General features: G+C 31.7%; 1 protein-coding gene across 5 annotated transcripts in view; it reads right to left on the bottom strand.

Moving 5' to 3' along the window:
• The window catches only part of Eip63F-1 (Ecdysone-induced protein 63F 1), a 176142-nt gene that overhangs the window by 142581 nt on the left and 13591 nt on the right, over positions 1 to 19970 (bottom strand). For 3 of the 5 annotated variants that reach the window (XM_088243341.1, XM_088243342.1, XM_088243345.1), the window contains exon 2: positions 9953 to 9985. The exons of the other annotated variants lie outside the window; for them this stretch is intronic. In XM_088243341.1, the coding sequence (XP_088099467.1) occupies positions 9953 to 9985 (33 nt within the window). The remainder of the gene's footprint in view (positions 1 to 9952; positions 9986 to 19970) is intronic. 5 annotated transcript variants of the gene reach the window in all.

Here is a 19970-nt window from a genome sequence, read left to right on the forward strand (position 1 = left end):
ATTTCCACTACTCTTCTATCTGTTGACTTTTGTGAAGATAAAGAGCTGAACCTTTATCATGTGGGTGAGATTCATCCGGACGAACAATTTTATTTACTAAGCATCGCCTGAAAACAATTTTTCATGTGAACATATTCTTATGTGTGCTCTAATAATAACCTTGTGTATATATTATAAACATACATGGAGCTTCTCGCTACTATCTGTGGCCCAACAGGGCCATAACAATAGGTCCTGTCGGATATACAGATCTCGTGGCTTCCAAAAAGAATTTCAAGGCCTTTAAAAAGTTTTGTTATCATTTCGGCAAATTGATCATGTCCAATCGATTTAATCCCAATCGATTTAATCCCCTTCCCTCTCATCTCAATCCAATGAAGTATATATTATGTACTTCTGGATTACTTTCTTTCAGCACAAAGATGCTAAGGTTACCAAATTTCAGAGAGCTCCTTAGGGCAGCTTTTCTCGTTTGACAACGAGCAAATTTTCCGTGTATGTGGGCTCCGCCAAGGAGACTTATGTCCTCAGATGCGGTGTGCGGTATATGGTGGGCAAGCTATACAGGGTGTTCATTAAACCCTGTTACATCCGAAACCACGATGATCAGTATGAGCAAGAAGACATATTGGCATATAAAAATAATTTTTTAAAACGAATAAAATTTTCAAAAATAAAATATCAATAAAAGCAAATGGTTGCTTACTTCTGCAGGGGAGAAACGAGGATGGGGAGGAGGGAGTCTGATACTACGCCGCGCTCCCCTCACTTCTCCCCTGCAGAAGTAAGCAACCATTTGTTTTTTTAAATATTTTCTTTGTTTTGAATATTTTTTTTAATATTCTAATATGTCCTTTTGCCCATACTGATTATTGTGATCAGAATGGTGAATGTTACACAGTGTGTAAATAAGCCACTTAAACCAGCCAATGACAGGTCATAAGCCCTGTAAATGCCTAGACTTCCATATTCCCTTCTCAAAAATGTTTTTCCTCTCTGTTGAAATGAATTTAAATATGAATAACTCCCTAGGGTTGAAATCTAGCCAGTCTGCAAGCATTTGGACATACATTGTTAAATACATCATACATCAAACATTTTAAAAATATAATCTGCCTATGTTTCAAGATAAGTTTTATATCTTTTTCTTCACAAATGTCAACAAATGGAAGAGTTGAAGAAATGTGGATGTTCGAACATAGGCAGAGTGGTGAATGTTACACAGTGTGTAAAGTGTAAAGTGGCCACTTAAACCAGCCGATGACAGGTCAAAACTACTTAAAATCGTTTATTTTATTTTTTAACTTTGTAAATGCCGTATAAGAACGAAACAATTGTATTTTTTTTTTGTTTTTTGTTCAAAAATAAAATAAACGATTTCAAGTAGTTCAACAATGTTGAATTACTACCTGGTAAAAAAAGAAGTATAAAAATTGGAAAATTGTTTTCAGGCGTTGCCTAGTAGGTGATTTGGTTCAGCCAGATGAATTTCACCCACGTGATAAAGGTTTCAGCTCATTTACTTCACAAAAGTCAACAGATGGAAGAGTCGAGGAAATATGGATGTTCAAACATGGGCAGAATGGTGAATGTTACACAGTGTGTAAAGTGGCCACTTAAACCAGCCAATGACAGGTCATAAGCCCTGTTAATGCCTAGACTCTCATATTCCCTTCTCAAAAATGTTTTCCCTCTCTGTTGAAATAAATTTAGATTACAAGTAGACTCAAATCAGTGTTTGATTTTACGATTAAATAATAATCTGGAGTTTTACAAAATAAACACCAAGTCAATAAATACTTTTAAGAACCAAACCACCGTGTTTTTTAAAAATACATTACCGTTCAGATTACACGATGTTTTAAATAATGTTTTTATTTTTTACAGAATATGTTTTGTAGAAAGCAGTCATGTCTTTATAATATCGTAGGAAAATTCAGTACTTATAACTGATAAGATACTGTAAACAAGATTGATGAGTTGAGTAAAACATATCCATCAAGATTATTGGGAGTTGGAAATAGGGGATGATTTAAAATCATTCATCAAATAAGGCTTTCGTCTTTAAAATAAATACACTTACGCTTATCAGATAATCAAGACATTCATAAAATGCCAGAGTTATTTTTATTTGAAAGAATTTGTAATTTTATTTTATTAAAACGAAAAATGAATTAACTAATATTAATATACCTTCGTGTAAAATTTCAACGTTTATCAGTTCACGGTTTACCTCATTCTCAAAGCACTCTCTTAATTTCTATCAAAAATAATTCCTTCTGTGCTAACTTATATATTTCGCCACCAAATAGTTCACTCAGACACTCGGTTGGCCGGTTGGTCTGTTCAATAAATGCCGCCATTAAATTTTATTTTATTTTTTTGGATAACCAACAGCTATAATTATCTTATATATATATATATATATAACAAAACAAATAACAAATTATCCAATTACAGGTTTTCACAAGTAGCATCATAGTAGGTTAAAAAAGATTCTCGAACATAAAATGAATAGTAATTCAATATAAATCAAAAAGAAAATAAAAAATACTACGAATTTTTTCGAAAGCAAACGCCGTACGTCATTAAAATTATTTGCAAATAAATCTATGTTTAATGATTTATTTATTACATAAAAATTATTTAAAGTTAGCTATAAATATGAATTACGCCTATAATTAGATGAATTGAATAGCCAAGCCATTCGTTGAATGATTTAAGAAAGCTAAACATTCAACGTAATGGCTGGTTGAAATGAAAACTAGCCCTTTGCAAACTACTTGTATAAAAGTTAATTAAAAAATACCACTAGGACATTCAGCAGATATTTCTATTATGATTTAAATTGTCAGCACTGAGCACTGGCTGATTCCATTCAAAATGAATAATTCCAAAAACGGCCAATTCGAACACCACATGTCCTATGTTATACATAATATGTCAACGGTATCCTATTGAAGAAAAATAGTCCTTCGAAATTAACGTTTGAAATACTAGTTTCCAAATAGGGAATTTTCAAATTTTGTTTGTAATCTGCAAGATGTTTTAGTACTTAAAAAGCTGACTGGGTTAAAATGTAAAATAAAGTTTACTTTTTATATGGAGAAATAAGCTGAGGTAATCGGCTAGTTTCATCGTTTACTGAGAACGGGCGGAGCGCTAAGCGCACTCCGTAGATGTTTTTTTTGTAGGAATATATAAACGGTGGTGGTGATTAAATAAATAACAATTATTTCATCTATTTTCAAAAGAAGCGCAGTTACTATTATTATTATTATTTATTTATTTATTAATTACATTATACGTACATTTGTTAAGGACATAAAACATTATTATCGAAAGTCAAATATAATGGTAAGCTGTGCATAATCGCATATTTGGACGATTCACCCCTGCCTTCCCGTCTTCCCGTCTACACGCACGAGCTCCGGTATACGAACCGGTTTGCGCAGGCAATACTTAGGTAAAGCCTCCACGTGCAGAAGACCCTTAAGCGACTTTCAGCCCTTTCAATAAACGTTGCTTTCCACGTTTTGGCAAAGCGTCCATTCAATTTAATACCGGTATTTAATGAACAGTCTAGCCGCCCAACTGAGTGGCTGATTTGACTATTTGGCAGCAACATGCACATGGCCACGCGGCTCGACTGTGGCCTCATCTCCCATCCACTATCAAGTTTGGTATGTTTCTACAGTAGCACTCTTTAAATCAAGCCCGAACAAACATTTCCTTTCGTTTTCTTAATCTCTCTTCTTTTCCTTTCTCTGTGTTTACTTTTCCCCATTGAATGCCAAGGTAGACATAAATTAATTTATAAACACATATTGCTAGTTTTATATTTGTATGTATTTTTTTTCTCATGTACATTTTAAAACGAAAATTATATATGTAACAACTTTAAATATTCTGACTGGTTTTAGAAAACAAGTGTTCATTTCTAGGCTTAAAAAACTAACAAAATATTTATTTATTACCGCGAACTATAAGCAATAAATTCTATGATGTTAATTAGATTTTAATAATTTCATTTAATAGTATTACAAAATAAAACAAAACACAAAAAAAAACGAAATGATGTAAAATAATAATTGATTTCACATATTTTTTTATAAATGTATTTAAAAGTGATACGAAAAAATTCAGAAAATGTTTCAACATAAAGAGTATACAAAAAAACCCAATTAATAAAAAATGAACTTCTGTTCTCTCTACTGGAATATATGTACGTATGTACTATAAGTAAGAGTAGTTTTTATATATTTTTGTTTTCTTTTTCTTATTACTTCATTTTCAATTTGTTGCTACTTTTGTGTAAAATATATCTCTGTTCTTTATATATAAATATATGTAAAACATGTAAAAGCCTACAAGACGTTTAAATAAATAAACAAATAAAATTAATAAATAAATATTGAAATATTTAAGTGAATATTTTTATTTTTTTAATATTTAATCGGTTTGTTATAGGTTACCTTCGCCTTAACCGTTGAAGATGTATGTTCCAAAAACTTTTAGCGATTTGTTTTCTTTAATACAGAAAATCACAAAATTATTGGTGTAAAAGTTTATTTTTTATTTTTGTTAAAATATTGTTCAACGTAGGTACTAGGATTAAATTCTATTTTTGTTCTAAAATTAAGTGTGCATAAGATAATTATCGATACTTTATCAAATACGTAGAATATATTCCATATTGGCTGCACTCCATTGAAAATTTTGGTTGTTATGCCAAGAATATAATTGTAAGCTAATTAGGTGTGGCAAGATAGCTGGCATGGGTGAAAACCAGAGGCGAACCGTGTATAGAAGCAATTATGCACAGCTTACCATTATATTTGACTAACCATAATAATGTTTTATTGTAACTTTATTTACAGAAAAACAAATAATTAATTACCATTTATTTTAAATAATTTCCACCGTTTGTATTTTTATCCTAATATAAATATACATTTTAATAAAGCGCGCCCAGCGCCTGCGGTGAGCCAAGAAACTAGACAATTATTCCAGCTTATTTTTTCATACAAATAAGTACACTATATTTTGAATGTATTAACCCCAGTGCGGGTTTTTTCTCCTAAATTAAACTTGCAGATTACACAAATTATTTGAAGATTCTTGATTTGGAAAACAGTATTTCGAACATTATTTCTTAAGGACTATTTTTCTTTGAGATGGCACTTTTGACATAAGACCATAATTACTTTCATGTGTCATATTGCAGGACATATAGCACTCTACGCGGCCATTTTTAGCACTAGTAATTACTAGAATAATGCGGCCAGTTCACATTTCAATTGAACACTCAATATTGACTGAATTCATAGTGGTATTTTTTAAATATTTTTTTTAATGAATTATATATCAAAGTAATTTATAATATATCACGAAGTTACATCGTTTGAGTTAATTTCATGGATGAGAGTTGTTGTATTACTCAGAACCACAGAAAAATATCAATTTATAGTATATATTACTTACATTATTTTATGTACCTACCTCCTATGTAGGTACAAATATATGATATTTTTTTATAGCTTACCTATAAATAAAATCACCGTTCGCCACTGGTGAAAACGCTACATAAATAGACGCGTATTAACTAAATATTCCAAGAGAATTGAAAACCTACAGATGGTACTCAATGGTTCTTACATTTTCAAATTGAATAAAAATATTTTGGTTCTTATGAATTATCTAAAGATTTCAATTGTTTATCCAAAACCTATACTGGTATCAAACAGCTGAAATCAGACGCGGAAACGAAATATCAGATGCAATACCCATTCAGCGGGGAGTGCGACAAAGTTGTATGCTGTCCCCTTTGCTTTTCAATTTGTATTCTGACTATGTTTTAAAGAAAGCGTTGAACAGCAATGAAAGAGGCCTGAAGATCAATGGAGTTGTAATCAACAATATCAGGTACGCCGACGACACTGTTTTGCTGGCGGATACCATTGCCGATCTTCAGGAGTTGTTTAATAGTGTGGATTTGGCGAACAACTGGGTTTAACAATTAATGTTGGCAAAACAAAATGGATAACATTTGGCCGCCTTGATTACTCCGCATTTTCTCTCAAATTAAAGGGTATTGACATTGAAAAGGTGGACAAATTTAAATACCTCGGCAACATTCTAACAGAGACCCTAAACCCAGATATAGAAATTAAATGCAGAATTGAGACAGCAAGAGCTGCTTTTAATAAAATGAAATCCCTCTTCTGCAATTCTAATCTCAACTTGAAAATAAGGCAAAGATTAGTAAAATGTTATGTGTGGTCTGTATTGTTGTATGGCTGTGAGACTTGGACTCTGAAAGTGAACACTATGAATAGGTTGGAGGCTTTTGAGATGTGGTTGCATCGCAAAATGCTTAAGATATCTTGGACAGACCTAATAACGAACTCAGAAGTCTTAAGTCAAGCTAGAACGAACAGAAAACTCTTAACCACCATAAAAGTTCGTACAATTTCTTATCTGGGACATATAATGCTTGGAGAAAAGTACCACTTGCTTTATTTAATTCTGAAAGGCAAGATTGAGGATCACAGAGGGGCTGGAAGAAGACAGATGTCCTGGCTGCGAAATATACGAGACTGGACTGGCTTCAGGACTGTGGAGCAGATTTTCCGGGCAGCACAGGACAGGGAGACTTTTGCCAGAGTGATTGCCAACGTTGGGGATACCTGACAGGGCACTAAGAGAAGAAGAAAGATTTCAATTTCGGGGACCATTTCCAATGAATTGTAAATAACTCACTATTAGAAAACGAGAATCAAATACTGAAGTGATAATATGAACATTCTCCTAGATACAGGACATTTATTTATTGTATTATAATAAATCTCGAAGGAAGATGAGTCTCAACGTCAGAGTATGATTATATTATACCGTCGCTTTAGTTCATTTTTGTCCAACGGACCATTTTTAACTAAACTGAGTAAAGTATACAGGAGTGCTGAGAAATCCTTAACTTATAAAATTCAAATGAAAAACACCTTTTTTTAAAATTGTTTAAGGGGTTTTTTTAAAGAATAGGTTGTGGTTATAATTTATGCCTATTTCGTAAAAAAAACTTTAAAGCCCTATTTCGGCAGATTTGTGCTTTGGTCTGTTGGGCAAAAACGAACCGAAGCGACGATACGTTGTCAGTATTTTCTTTTTTCTCTTTTCTTTTTCATAAATGGATTTTTTTTCATATTTCTTTTGAAAATTACCTAACTGAAATTTCATTGTAATCAATGTGGAAATAAACTTATGTATAAAAAAAATAATACACTTGACACTTTGGAACATACGTTTTTTTATAAATGAATTATATAAAATATTAAAATAAATACTCGTAAAATATGAATATTGTTACTCTGTATTAACACAAGTACACTTGTATTTTTTTGTTAAAAAATCGAAATGTGGAAAAAAATATACGTTCATATGTACCTACATAATTATGGTATAATATTCCCAGTGAGTTTGATAATGCGCGTGCTGTTTTTAGTTTTTTTTTAGTTTTTTATTAATAAAAAACATTTTTACTTTTAACAAACGTTAATTATTATTATATTCAATATGTTTTTTTTTGTAAAACTAACATTATACTAACATATTTAAATTGATTGGAGGTTGTATGCAAAAAATATGATCTCCAATAATTTTATTAATTTTCAGCAACAGGTAAAGATTGTGATATTTATTTTTTCATAGAGAATTCATTCATACATGAGCTACATACGCAGTCACCAGTGCAATAAATGATTGTTGAAGACGTCTACGTCAGATCTCTAGTTTAGTTTTATTTCTTTAACTGTAAAATTTTTGTTTCTTATTTTACAAAGTGATTCGAGAACCAAGAAAACTCGATTGAGTTTTTTCCTAGAAATGTATAGAGTAGGCTCCTAATACGATTTGCGTTTTTTCTTTTCTCACGGACGACTCAATACGACTTCAAAACACAATTATTTTAAAGGTAAAAGCTTTCTCTTTTATGTTATCGCAAGTTTTTAAAAGTGTGTACATATATTGTGAACGAATATTTATATTTTTAGGGGGGGTTTATCAGTGAGAGGTTTATAAATATTTTTTTTTTTAAAAAATACGGTAAAGCTATAATCTTCGCTACAAAATACTTTGTCTTATGCCTTCGATTTTAAAAGCGTGGACAAAAAATAACATTTGTATGCGAAGCGCGGATACAGACAGATAATCCGCCGTTCGAATTATTCCCATACGAATTTTTAAATCTAGAAAGGTTTTTTTCAATTTCTTTTTCAAGGGCGACAAATTTCCTGTTTCTTATAGAACTCGGGTTATGTAGCTACTAATACTAATGTAGTAAGAGGTGGTCTCTTCCCCCTATCACCACTCCCCTTTCTGGTCCCCCAACTCCCTCCGCCCTTTCTAGTTCCGGCATTTTTACTTTTTATGCTCCATTTTCCTCGACCGGAGAAATACGAGATCAATGGAAACGCTCGTTTGAAATATTATTGTATCTTCAGTTTAAAATGTTTCTCTATTGTAAAGTTTATGATGAAAGATTAATATATCTATTTCAAGTCCTCCTTAAAGATGGTTCCGACTATTGAGTACTATTTCAGCACTACGTAGATCTGAAATATTCAAAAGATGTTATTTTTTCTTTGAAAAGTTTAAGCGGGAAATGATGCCAAACGGCTGTGTCTTATTTCACAAAAGATAGAAAATGCGTATTTTGAAGACAAAATCAACAAATTTAACCAACCAAATCATAACTTATAGCCTGTGGTTTAATATTACCTCGCTGACAGACTTCGAGACGGGCTTTAATAATGGTATCATTGAATTATTTACAAAATAACTCAAATATCTGTGCATATTTCATGTGACAAAGGCTCGATTCCAATGATAGTTTCTAACAAAATTTTAAATCTCTGTTTTTGTACCACATTATATGTTACATTCAAATTTTTAACATGGTACATGATGGAATAATTAAATAATAAAATGTGTGACCAACAATTAAAATAGTTACATTAGGTATTATATATATGTATTACAATATTAAGACAAGAAAATAACAATATACGTAATGTTATATGTATGATGATACACAGATGCACAATTTTATCACAAAAAACAAACTTAAATTCTTGAAAAAAAAATAAAAACAGCATGCAGTAAGTATTTTTAATAGTAAATATTCAATTTTACACATTCATAGACACGCCCTATTTCATTTATGATATGTATAAATGCATATACACTGAAACATCCTGTGGTTATAAATGCATTATTATAAAATAACAATTTTATTTAAATTTCCACGTTTGACATCGGAAGATTAAAATATTAAAAGTTTTGACTTTGACAGAATTTGCATTTATACATTTGCATTTAGATACTTCGTAGGTCAGATAATTTAGTATAACATTACATTTACAGATATTTACTTTTTAATATGAATAAAAGCTATTTTACATTCATCAACGGTTATATCAAAAACACATTTAAAATATTGTACTAAACTTTATTTGTAAATGTGGACTTCCGAACTTCACAAAACTTAACAATACATCTTATAATATACATAAGATGAATAAAATCTAGAAAAGCAGTAAGCCACCGGAAAGACATATTATTTTATAGCATGTATTATCATTACAAATATGAGTAGAGTGCTTTAGTTGATTTATCAGCTGTCCACAAGAGCTATAACATATTGTGTAATAACGAGAAATCACACCAATAAATAAAGAGTCGAATCTCTACCAGTATTTATTAAGCGTGATACACTTTTTTATAAACATTAACGTTACCCATATAATTTACACCAGAGAAGACGCCGCGCCGGCGAGGGAGTGTATTAAATTTTCAAACTTTCAATACGCCTCGCGTGATTATTGTGGGGAATCGATTAATCAAATAACGGGCATAATAATCGTAATAATATTATAAATAAATAAATTGTACTGACCTTCCGCCTACTCCGGGATGTAGTGGCCATTCCCTGAAAAGCATTCATTATTTATTACATGGCCGTGGCAACACATCACGGCTCAATGTCGCCAATTTTCTACCACATTAACGAACTGAGAATTTAATATTTTGGCTCCTTTAAGTTAAGTCTTAAATTTCTTGGACAAAAACGAATATTTAATTCAATACGTTGTAGATTGACCTACAGAACAGCTGTTTTGTGGATTGTCCTAACTTATTATAAAACTAATGCCTTATAAATAGTAATTGATCTTAAAGACGCCGACGCAAAACTGTATAATATATGATTATAATAATTTTCGATTGCATTTATGGAGATTATGTGCGTTCAAATTTTTGTCATTCATTCGACTAAGTTATCGAATGTTTGTATTGATATTTTTATTTAATTTGGGTGTCGGTTTATTAATATGGTACCAAAATTCATTTTTTTCGTTTTTCTAAATTATATTGTAACGTTATTCTATTGCTTAACCTATTTATTTTGTATTACACAGATCCAGAGTCTGAATCACAGTGACAAACAATAGTTAAGTGTTTGTCTTGAGCATAAGTTAATTACAGTCCAACATCGCTTGTTTCAAAAAGTAGCGTGGATGCTTGGACTAGAGAGAGGTAATTATTCTTATGCTGATATAGAGTCAATGTTAAATATTTCTAGTCTACAAAAACGTAGAACTAATATTGACTCCATATATTTGTTCGGCATACTAAATGGTATAATCGATGTTCCATCATTACTGGGACAAGAAAAACTCAATATATATTCCGACTCGTAGGTTGAGAAATAATGAAGTACTGTTCATTGATCAGCATAGAACAAACTATGACCTTAATTCTCCAATGACCCGTCTTTGTTGTATAGTTAACTCAAAACAAGATCCGGACTTTTTTGGTTAAAGTTTACAACGATTTAAACGAGCACTAAATAAATAGTCCAGATCTTGTCTCGATTTCTCTTTTGTTTGTCAATGCTTCTTTTCTTATTTTTTTAATGTTTTAAACTATTCTTTTATTTTAATATTTAAACCCTATAAATTGTATACATGGACAATGTCCGTTAGTAAATAAATAAATTACCAGTGTTTTAAATTGAAAACCAAAAAAAATATCACTGTATTTGTTTTTATTCTTTTATTATTCGTTAATTATTACATAAAGTTAACTGATTATTTTTTATTACAAATATTAGAAAATTTTTCTATTAAAGACCGTGATTATTTACGTATTAAATAATATAATATTAAAAAATAAAATAGGATAGATATTTTTAATCCTGTTTAAATTAAAGCAACATGAATGAATATAAAAGCAACTTTTACCTACCCTCATAGTTTTGTATTTTGTAAGAGCTTTTATTGCTGACCAAATGGCCCTATTTTTTCCCTTAACTTAGGATCAACTAATTTTGCTAGCCGAGCTTAAAAGCTTTAGCGTTTACATACACGGTAAACCGTTAATTGGATTTATACAATCCTTTAAATTTTGGGGGATTTCTCAGGCAAATTTATAAAATGATTTTTATTTAAGAGAATCGAAAGAAATAATTTCGTCAATTACCTCTACCATATACAATAAGTGTAAAAAATAATCATAACCCACGTAATTATAATCCAATGTAAGACCAAACCTGAAAAAAATTTAACAATGCTCGTATGTTATATACAATTTTGTTTATTTTTCTTATTTAACGTTACATTTTCAATTCACACCAACATTATGTCATTCGCCAATAAATAGCTGATTTATTGTGTTTTTGTTTCGGTAGGAGTATTTTTTTTTAAAAATAGTTTACAATGACAGGAAAATGCTTATTTTTACCACTAAAAAAACCGACCTAGTGTGGTATTACTATAAATATCAGTTTCACGCCTCTAATACATCGATAATTTATTTTTTTGATTGAATAATTCATGCTTACTGGGAACAGAAAAGGCATTTTACGAAAAATTTGAGATTACTACTACTAACATCACACCATTTCCCCGTAGGGGTAGGCAGAGAGAATGGACCGCCACACACGTCTATTCTGGCATACATTCCTAGCTTCTTCCACATGCATACATCTTGTTATACATTCCCTTCGATTCTGACTGCTTTTGACATGACCAGACTTAAGATTTTGGTTTATCTGATCATGCCACGTCTTCCTTGGTCGTCCTCATCCCACGTTACCGTTCATTTTTGCCAAATATACTTGTTTAACCATTCTTTCTTCGTCCATCCGTTCTACATGACTAACCATCTCAGATATCTTGTCTTAATCTTAACATTTATACTTGACTCAGATTTACACTCTCGCCTGATTTCATCATTTGTACAATGATTTCCCTTACATTCGTCGAAGAAACCGCATTTCAACCGCATTCTATCAACTTTCATCCTTCTTCTGCTTGTTCTATGTTTTACTTCCATACGTAAGTGTTGGGACTAAAACTCCATTATGCACTCCCAGATTAGCTTCGATTGACATATTTTTATTAGCAATTACTGTGCTTAGTACGCTGTTCATTTTGTTGCCCACTTTCACTCTCCTTTCAACATCTTTTTCTCTTTCTATCTCTTGAAAATCGGAGATAAATCACTAATACAATAGAAAGTTTACCAATGTATCGCATATTGCGGAGTAAAAGAGTAATCCTAATACATAATTGTCTATCTTATACTCTTTACGTCTCACTCTCTGTAATATAGATGTATTCGGGAGCGAGAGAGACAATTTCACGCGTCTCACACGTGAACAGCAAAGTTTCTAGTACTTTTCCTAAGCGCTAGTTAGTAGCTTCCTAACTTTCGTTAGGGGCGGTTTGTTCGCTTGCTCTGCGAGCATGAACTAATGGTTTTTTCATGTTTTTGGCAATTAGATTGAAAATACTATAATTTTTTACTTCAACTAATAATAATTGAAGCAATTGCCTATGATAATTACATTTTTCTGATTAAAAATCTTTAATTTTTTGCATGTGGAATGACCACACTGCACCGTAACACGCGGATGTTTTTCAGACAGTAAAAAAAAAGTTTTTAAAAAATCACTTAACAGATTCTGTCTACTGGAAAAACCCTCTAAATGATCAAATTTCAGCAAGCAAGTTTCTTGCTTCATCAACTGATAAAATCCTCTTAATCATCCCAGTTTTGATTTCAAAGTTGTCACGCATAAAAACACAAAACATTTTTTTTTTTTTCTGGTGAAACCCGTTGATTTCATTAACTAGATTTTTCTTAAATCTCATCCATTGTAACAATTTAAAGAAACTTAGTTGGTTTCATAAGTATGTATCAGGTCCAAAATATGTTGAAAAACTGTTGTTGAGTTAAACGTTCAAAATTAATTATCTCAGTATAGTCAATAATGTATTTAGGGGGTTTTACTATTATGCCGACGAGATATTGTCGGCGCGATGATGATATTTGTATAATTTTGAATGAAAAGAGGTAGTTTTAATTTTAGTTTTTGTTATTTTCCTTTTTATAATAATTATGTTATATAGTATGTTTTTACTATATTTTTGCTATGACTTTCGTTCGTTTAATCGTTTGACTTTCGTTCGACTTTCGGTCGACTTTCTTTCGTTCGTTGACTTTCTGCGATTATTATTCATTAATGATTGTTTTTAAAACTATCAAACGACGAATATTAAATCGTAAATATAAAGGAACTTAAATTTACTGCAAAAAAAAAGGAAAAAAAAATAAAAAAGGCAATATGGAAGTCTAAGCATTTATATTTATGGCTTTTCGTTGTCTGGATTAAGTGGCCGTCAACACACTTTGTAACATTCACCATTTCGCCTATGTTTAAACATCCACATTCCCTCGACTCATCCATCTGTTGACTTTTGTGAAGTAAAAGAACTGAAACTTATTGATGTGGGTGACATTCATCTAGCTGAACTATTTCACCAACAACAAATGGAAGAGTCGAGGAGATTGCGTAAAGTGGCCACTTAAACCAGCCAATAATAGGTCATAAGCCCCCCAAATCTCAAATCTCTTCTGGAAAAGGTTTTTTCTCTCTGTTGTAATAAATTCAAATCTTAACTTCTCGATGAGTGAAATTTAGCCTCGTCTACAAAAATTTGGACATACTAAAAAACCAATATACAATTGAGAGAATTTTAATTTAATCAGCGCTTTTGTGCATATTAATTAATATAAAATATTTTTTATCATTAGCATTGACTTTATCAAAGGTTCTTGCCATCACTCCATTTATTATCCATTTGATGAATGCTTTATTTATATATTATAAATACGTTTTTAAAATAAATATTAGCGTTCTAAAGATTTATCACAATATTTCAATTTCGGGGGCTATTTTCGACCAGTTCTAAATAACTCACAATTTAAAAATGGGAATTAAGTTGCGGTAGAGTGGAGTGCGAACCTCGGACCTCTGATCCGTGAGTCCTCACCACTAGCCACGAGGCCACAACCCGGTTATTGAGTTAAGAATAACTTAAGCGCTTACTAAGCTTATTTACAACAAAATTTTAAGAACGTCCGATCGTTTGTAGACATAAACTGGATTTCACCCTACGGGGAGTTTTTAAAATTAACTTAATATAACAGAGATGGAGAACAATTTAGCGAAGGAATATGGAATTATGGCACCTACAGGGCAATTACCTGTTATTAGCTGTTTCAAATGGCCACTTAACACACTGTGTAACATTCATCAAATTGACTATAGAAGTGAAATCAAGTATTTGTCTACAAACTTTTGGAATTACTCAAAATATTTAATCAACTGGTCCACGAAAACGCATAGAAATTAAAAAGCTTTTTTGTGTATGAGGAATAATTCAGTCAGATTAATCTCACACAAATCGATAAAGGTTTCAGCTCTTTGACTGACAACGCAAAAATCAACAGTTGGAAGAATTGAAAAAATATGGACTTCAAACATTAGCGAAATGGTAAATGTTACACAGCGTGTAACGTGGCTATTTTAACCAGCCGGTGAGAGGTCATAATTTCTGTTGTAATGTGCTTTAAATGTTTTCATTCTTCACTAGTAATTTCTGTTATTTTACCCAGTTATTTGTCACACACCGGCATGATAATAAAAATACGCTTTTCTTATTAGAAAACGAGTAGGAAAATATAAATGTGGCATCGCATTGGCAGCCGGGCTAGGAAAGAATTTCCCATTTACAGTCATCGTTTAAATTTAGAAGTGTTTCAAGTTACTAAGATAGTGGAATAATGTCATTTCCGGGGGGAAACTCGGCAGAGGGCGCGCCCGGGGACATCCTTCCAATCTACCGGAAGTGAGAATCAAGGTCACCCAGAGCGGAAATCCGATCATTAAGACCGAGCTTACGATATGTACGTAATTATTATATTATTGCCTACTGCGCAGGGGTTGGCTTTATTGCTGGCGGGGGCGTGTTGGGTGGTTCATTTGTCACTACGAGATTAGATAAACACTGCGGATACTACATACAAAGTTACACGGTCTATAGCAGGGGTGGCCAACCAGATGAGACCCGAGGCCTGCTTTTTACTGCCCATGTTCGTGCACTATGTCATTCATTATACCTCTATTCGCATATAGAGCACTGCATTAGAACACCAAATGTTACGTGAAATGAAGGTGAACAGTCACAGAATTCAGGATCCAGTCCAGGGACTACGAAATATTCCAGCGTAAAAACAAATATTTCACATCAACCCTGCCAAGATTTGAACTTTGGACATCAAAGGGTCGTATTTATCAACATAACCATGGGGGTAATTATTCCCGTTTTGAAATAGACCAATCTCTTCATCTGTTTTTTTTTTGAGAAACGTAGAACTGAGTTGGACCTTATACGCATTTTCAAAATACTCAATGCTTTAAGTGATGTTCTGTTACCCACCACATGCAATATATTTTCAAGTTCCCAACCATGTCGTCAGAAGTCAAAATCTGCTATTTATTAAATCTTCTAAGAGCAACTTTTGTTTTTGTCCCAATATCCAGAATGTGTAGATTAGTCAATTCGTCACACAATTTGAATTTTTTGGGATAGATTTTCCGGCTTTTTGTAGATCTCTTCGCCACTAAAACACTGTGGGATGAAGATGGATTGGCATGGTTTAGCTCGAAGTCTTATATGTTAATCGTGTTTATGAATATATTGTAAACCATTATTTAATTGCCCTTGTTTGTCTTTACTACATAGTTTTATGTTCTTTTTGTTCAGTTTCTCGTATATTTGTTTCTTTATGTAACTGTTGTAATCGGCTTAGGCTGTATATAATAATAAATAAATAGTGTATAAGGTTTTGATTATAATAATTCAAAATAAACCAAAATTTATCATGTTTTATAAAATGCAAAAAAAACGTTAGCAAATTAATTTCGACACGCCCCGTTAAAATAAAAATTATTAGCCAATAGGAAAATGTAACTTTTTTTGCATTTTTTAAGTTTTAAAAGTCTATGAAATACTGTCCAGTAAAAAAAAATTAGCTAATTATTAGTTGCATAAAAAATCATTTATCATTCCAGTGGTCACGCTCGCACCCCTAATACGTCACGATTCATGTTTATTTGTTCCTGACCATTAAAATTCGTTTAGAACAATATCATGAATCTCAACGTCACAACAATCAAGGCCAAACACGTCGCATTTTACTAGCATCGTATTTTTATTAAACTTTTCTTTAACATTTATGTATGAAAACATTTCTTCACAATATTCAAATTGATTTTGAAAATACAATTAATTATTCTAAATTCATTTAATATATTTTTATCGGTATTCGTAGTATGTGATATTTCCCTATTGTTGTCCTTGCTCGTTGTAGAATGACTCATTATATCGCCAGAAGTGATTCTGTTTTCAGATTCCCTAAAAAATTGGGAAGAGCCCAAAAATATTTGACATTATGTAAATTTCCTTGACCCCTCTACGAGTCACCTTCAATATAAAACTAATCTAAGCCACCGAAACATAACTAACTGATTGGCGCCAGGTTATGGCTAGTTTATGTAAGATGTAAGTATTTTTACATCACTGCAATATTTAACTGTTCCTGTACTGGCACTTGAAGCGTAAGACTGGTCACCTTTTCTTCATTCCAAAGATGATCAAGATACGCTGTGTTTGGTAAATTCACACAGTGTTCTATGCACCATGAAGTCCGGAAAAGAATATGATGGTGATGAAAAATTATTTCTTTTTTACGTAAAAAATACGTATTCCTACGTAAAAAATCTTTTTTATATAAATACGAAACGTTTTTAATAACACAGAGGAAAATTTTAAATTCAGATTTTTTTATTACTGTACTTGTTTTATATTTTTTGTCTGTATCCAGGCTGATGGAGAAGACATTTTAGTGAGTGAAACAGAACCAGAACCCTGGACAAGTGTTTTTGACCCGATGGCTACTCTCAAGTAAAAATCCTAAAAAAGAGTGGGGATAAGTCGGCCTGGCAGTGCAGGGGTTGGCGCATTCGCCTATAATGCTTGAGGTCCCAGGTGCAATTCTTAGCAAGGTCAATGTTTGTTTTAAAGGTGGCTTAACATTGCAATATTTCTCTGTCTCTGGACTAGTACCTGAATCGTAAGACTAATGAGCTCACCTTCGTATAAAAAAGAGTTAGGCTGATGTGTTTGATGTTTCAATTAAGTGCCCTGTGCATCGTCTACCTTAAATAGTTATTATTATGTAGAACGATTTATACGGCGTTTTTTTCGTAAAAGTCAATAAATCAACTCTAAAGGTAGTATTTTATTGTTTTCGTGTGTTGGGGAGCCATCTGGCGCGCATCGCTTATACTGATATTGTATCGAGGCGCCACGACACAACACACAAAAGAAATGTTATTCTACCCATATAAGTGATACGCGCCAGATGACACCCCCACGCACCACTCTACAACATACGAGAACAATGTTATCCTGCCTCTGTACATTGAACATCCCAATACGCCCTGCAGCTACGACTCTTTATTTACGTATTTTATTTTCTTTTTTAAACTATTCCAATTATATATTATTTGAGCAATAACTATACGTCTTGCAGCTACGAAGCACGTGGGTAGTTGGAATTCTGGCTCCTATTTACAAATAACATAATTTCTAAATTATAGTTTACTTTAAAATACGTTTCCAGGAGTTTGATGTTTCATTGCTTTTAAAATAATGTTCTTAATATGAAAACACTCTAAAATTAATTATACTTGTAGAAATTCTAAAATAATAAAGTACAATAAACTTCCACCGAGAATTTTCGAGTGTTTTAATATAATCAATGAATAAAAGAGCAGTGATACTTAAACCCACAAATTTGGAATAACAAGTACCGATTTCATCGCTTTCACGGCATCTTCGAGACAGGTATGTTTATTATACCATTTATTATTCTTCGTTATTTTTTTTGTTATTGACTTATTTAGAATTTTGTAGTAATTTGGATATGAATAAACGTTGTAAATTCCCTAACAATGAGACAGGTCTATTGATGCACAAATAAGAAAGTACAGTGCTACGGAAAGTTGGATATAAAAATAGATTTCTTACGAGCGGTAAAAATCAGAGCATTGAGTTGTACGACGAAGTTTCTTGAAAATGTATGAAAAAAAATAACTACTTTGAAGGACGTCATTAGCTTTTCTGACTTTTTTTTACTTGTTTATTTTTCCATACATATATTATTTACATATAAATATAATTACAAAAATACACTTTAGAAAAATACATCTTAAAATTAAGCTATGACATAAATTGGAAAAAATGCCCACAAAGACTTCAGCGTCTGAGCGTGGGCCATTCCTTTTTTAATTACTAAAAAGTTTATAGCATATAAATATGGTATGACATGACCATGAAAAGAAAATAAAATAAAAACTTAATTAACATATGCTGATATTACGAAAACATGATTTATTTGCAGTATACATTTATTTTTCATTTGAATTTTTTTTTTTTTTTAAGAATGTGTCTATCTGTTCCTTCCATGCTAATCCAAGACCTCAAACCTACTTTTAACTGTACCAGTGATTTAATGTTTTGTAGTTCCTTAGTTAGAAGATTGAAGGATCTTGGACCAACATGTAAGGAGTGCTTCTATGCAAACTTAGTCCTGCATCCTGGAACTGACAGTACACTATCTTTAAATTATTACTAAACAATTCACTATTCAAGTAAACATATTTCAGGCACTGAAATGAATATAATTTTCTAAAACTAGGGAGTCCACTCTCTACGTATAATTTATATGTATATATATGTTTTTTGTAAATAATAATTATTATATTTTTCTGTACAATTTCTATTGAGCTACTATGCGCGTCCAAGACTCCTCCCCACCCTAGATTGAATTAAGGCGTAATATACGATTTTCAATTTTTCTTCGGTTAAGATATTTTTCAGTCTTTGGAAAACAACCAATAAAAGAGTGTTGTGATAGATTTATGGTTATCATGAAGCTAACTGGCAATCAGCAGAACTCACCGAAGAGAACTTGTGATGTCACACGCGGAGTAATTTTAAAATTACAAACCATTAAAAAAAATTGCGTGAATAATACGATGCATATTTTTTTAAACTATTGGCTTAGTTTGATAGTCTTTTGACAAATAAATAAAAAAAAACACTGAACTTCGTCGTTGTAATGTTTTGAATCCTTGCTATACATATTTATTGCTCTTAAAGTTAAAACGATTCATTTTTCTTGATATTTCTCTTATGTATTTTGGCTAATACCAATGTGTTACTATTTTACAACAAGTAATTTACTATTACGCAGAATCAAATTTCACATAACAAAGGATGTTTTCGTTATCTACAAACGAAAATTAAGGCGTAGAAAACATCTTTAGAGAAATTGTTTTTAATCTACTTGAAATTTGTATAGAATATAATTTGATATAATGTCTATTTGATATGAAAATAAGCTATTGTATCCATGAAATCAAGGATTTGTTATTATTTGAGAGAAACAATCTAAAATACACGATTTCATAATTAATAATATTTTCCCTAATTGTAATG

This window comes from Micrasema longulum, unplaced genomic scaffold, assembly GCF_059751315.1.
Source record: "Micrasema longulum isolate JH-2025_06_02 unplaced genomic scaffold, ASM5975131v1 h1tg000206l, whole genome shotgun sequence".
Lineage (NCBI taxonomy): Eukaryota > Metazoa > Arthropoda > Insecta > Trichoptera > Brachycentridae > Micrasema > Micrasema longulum.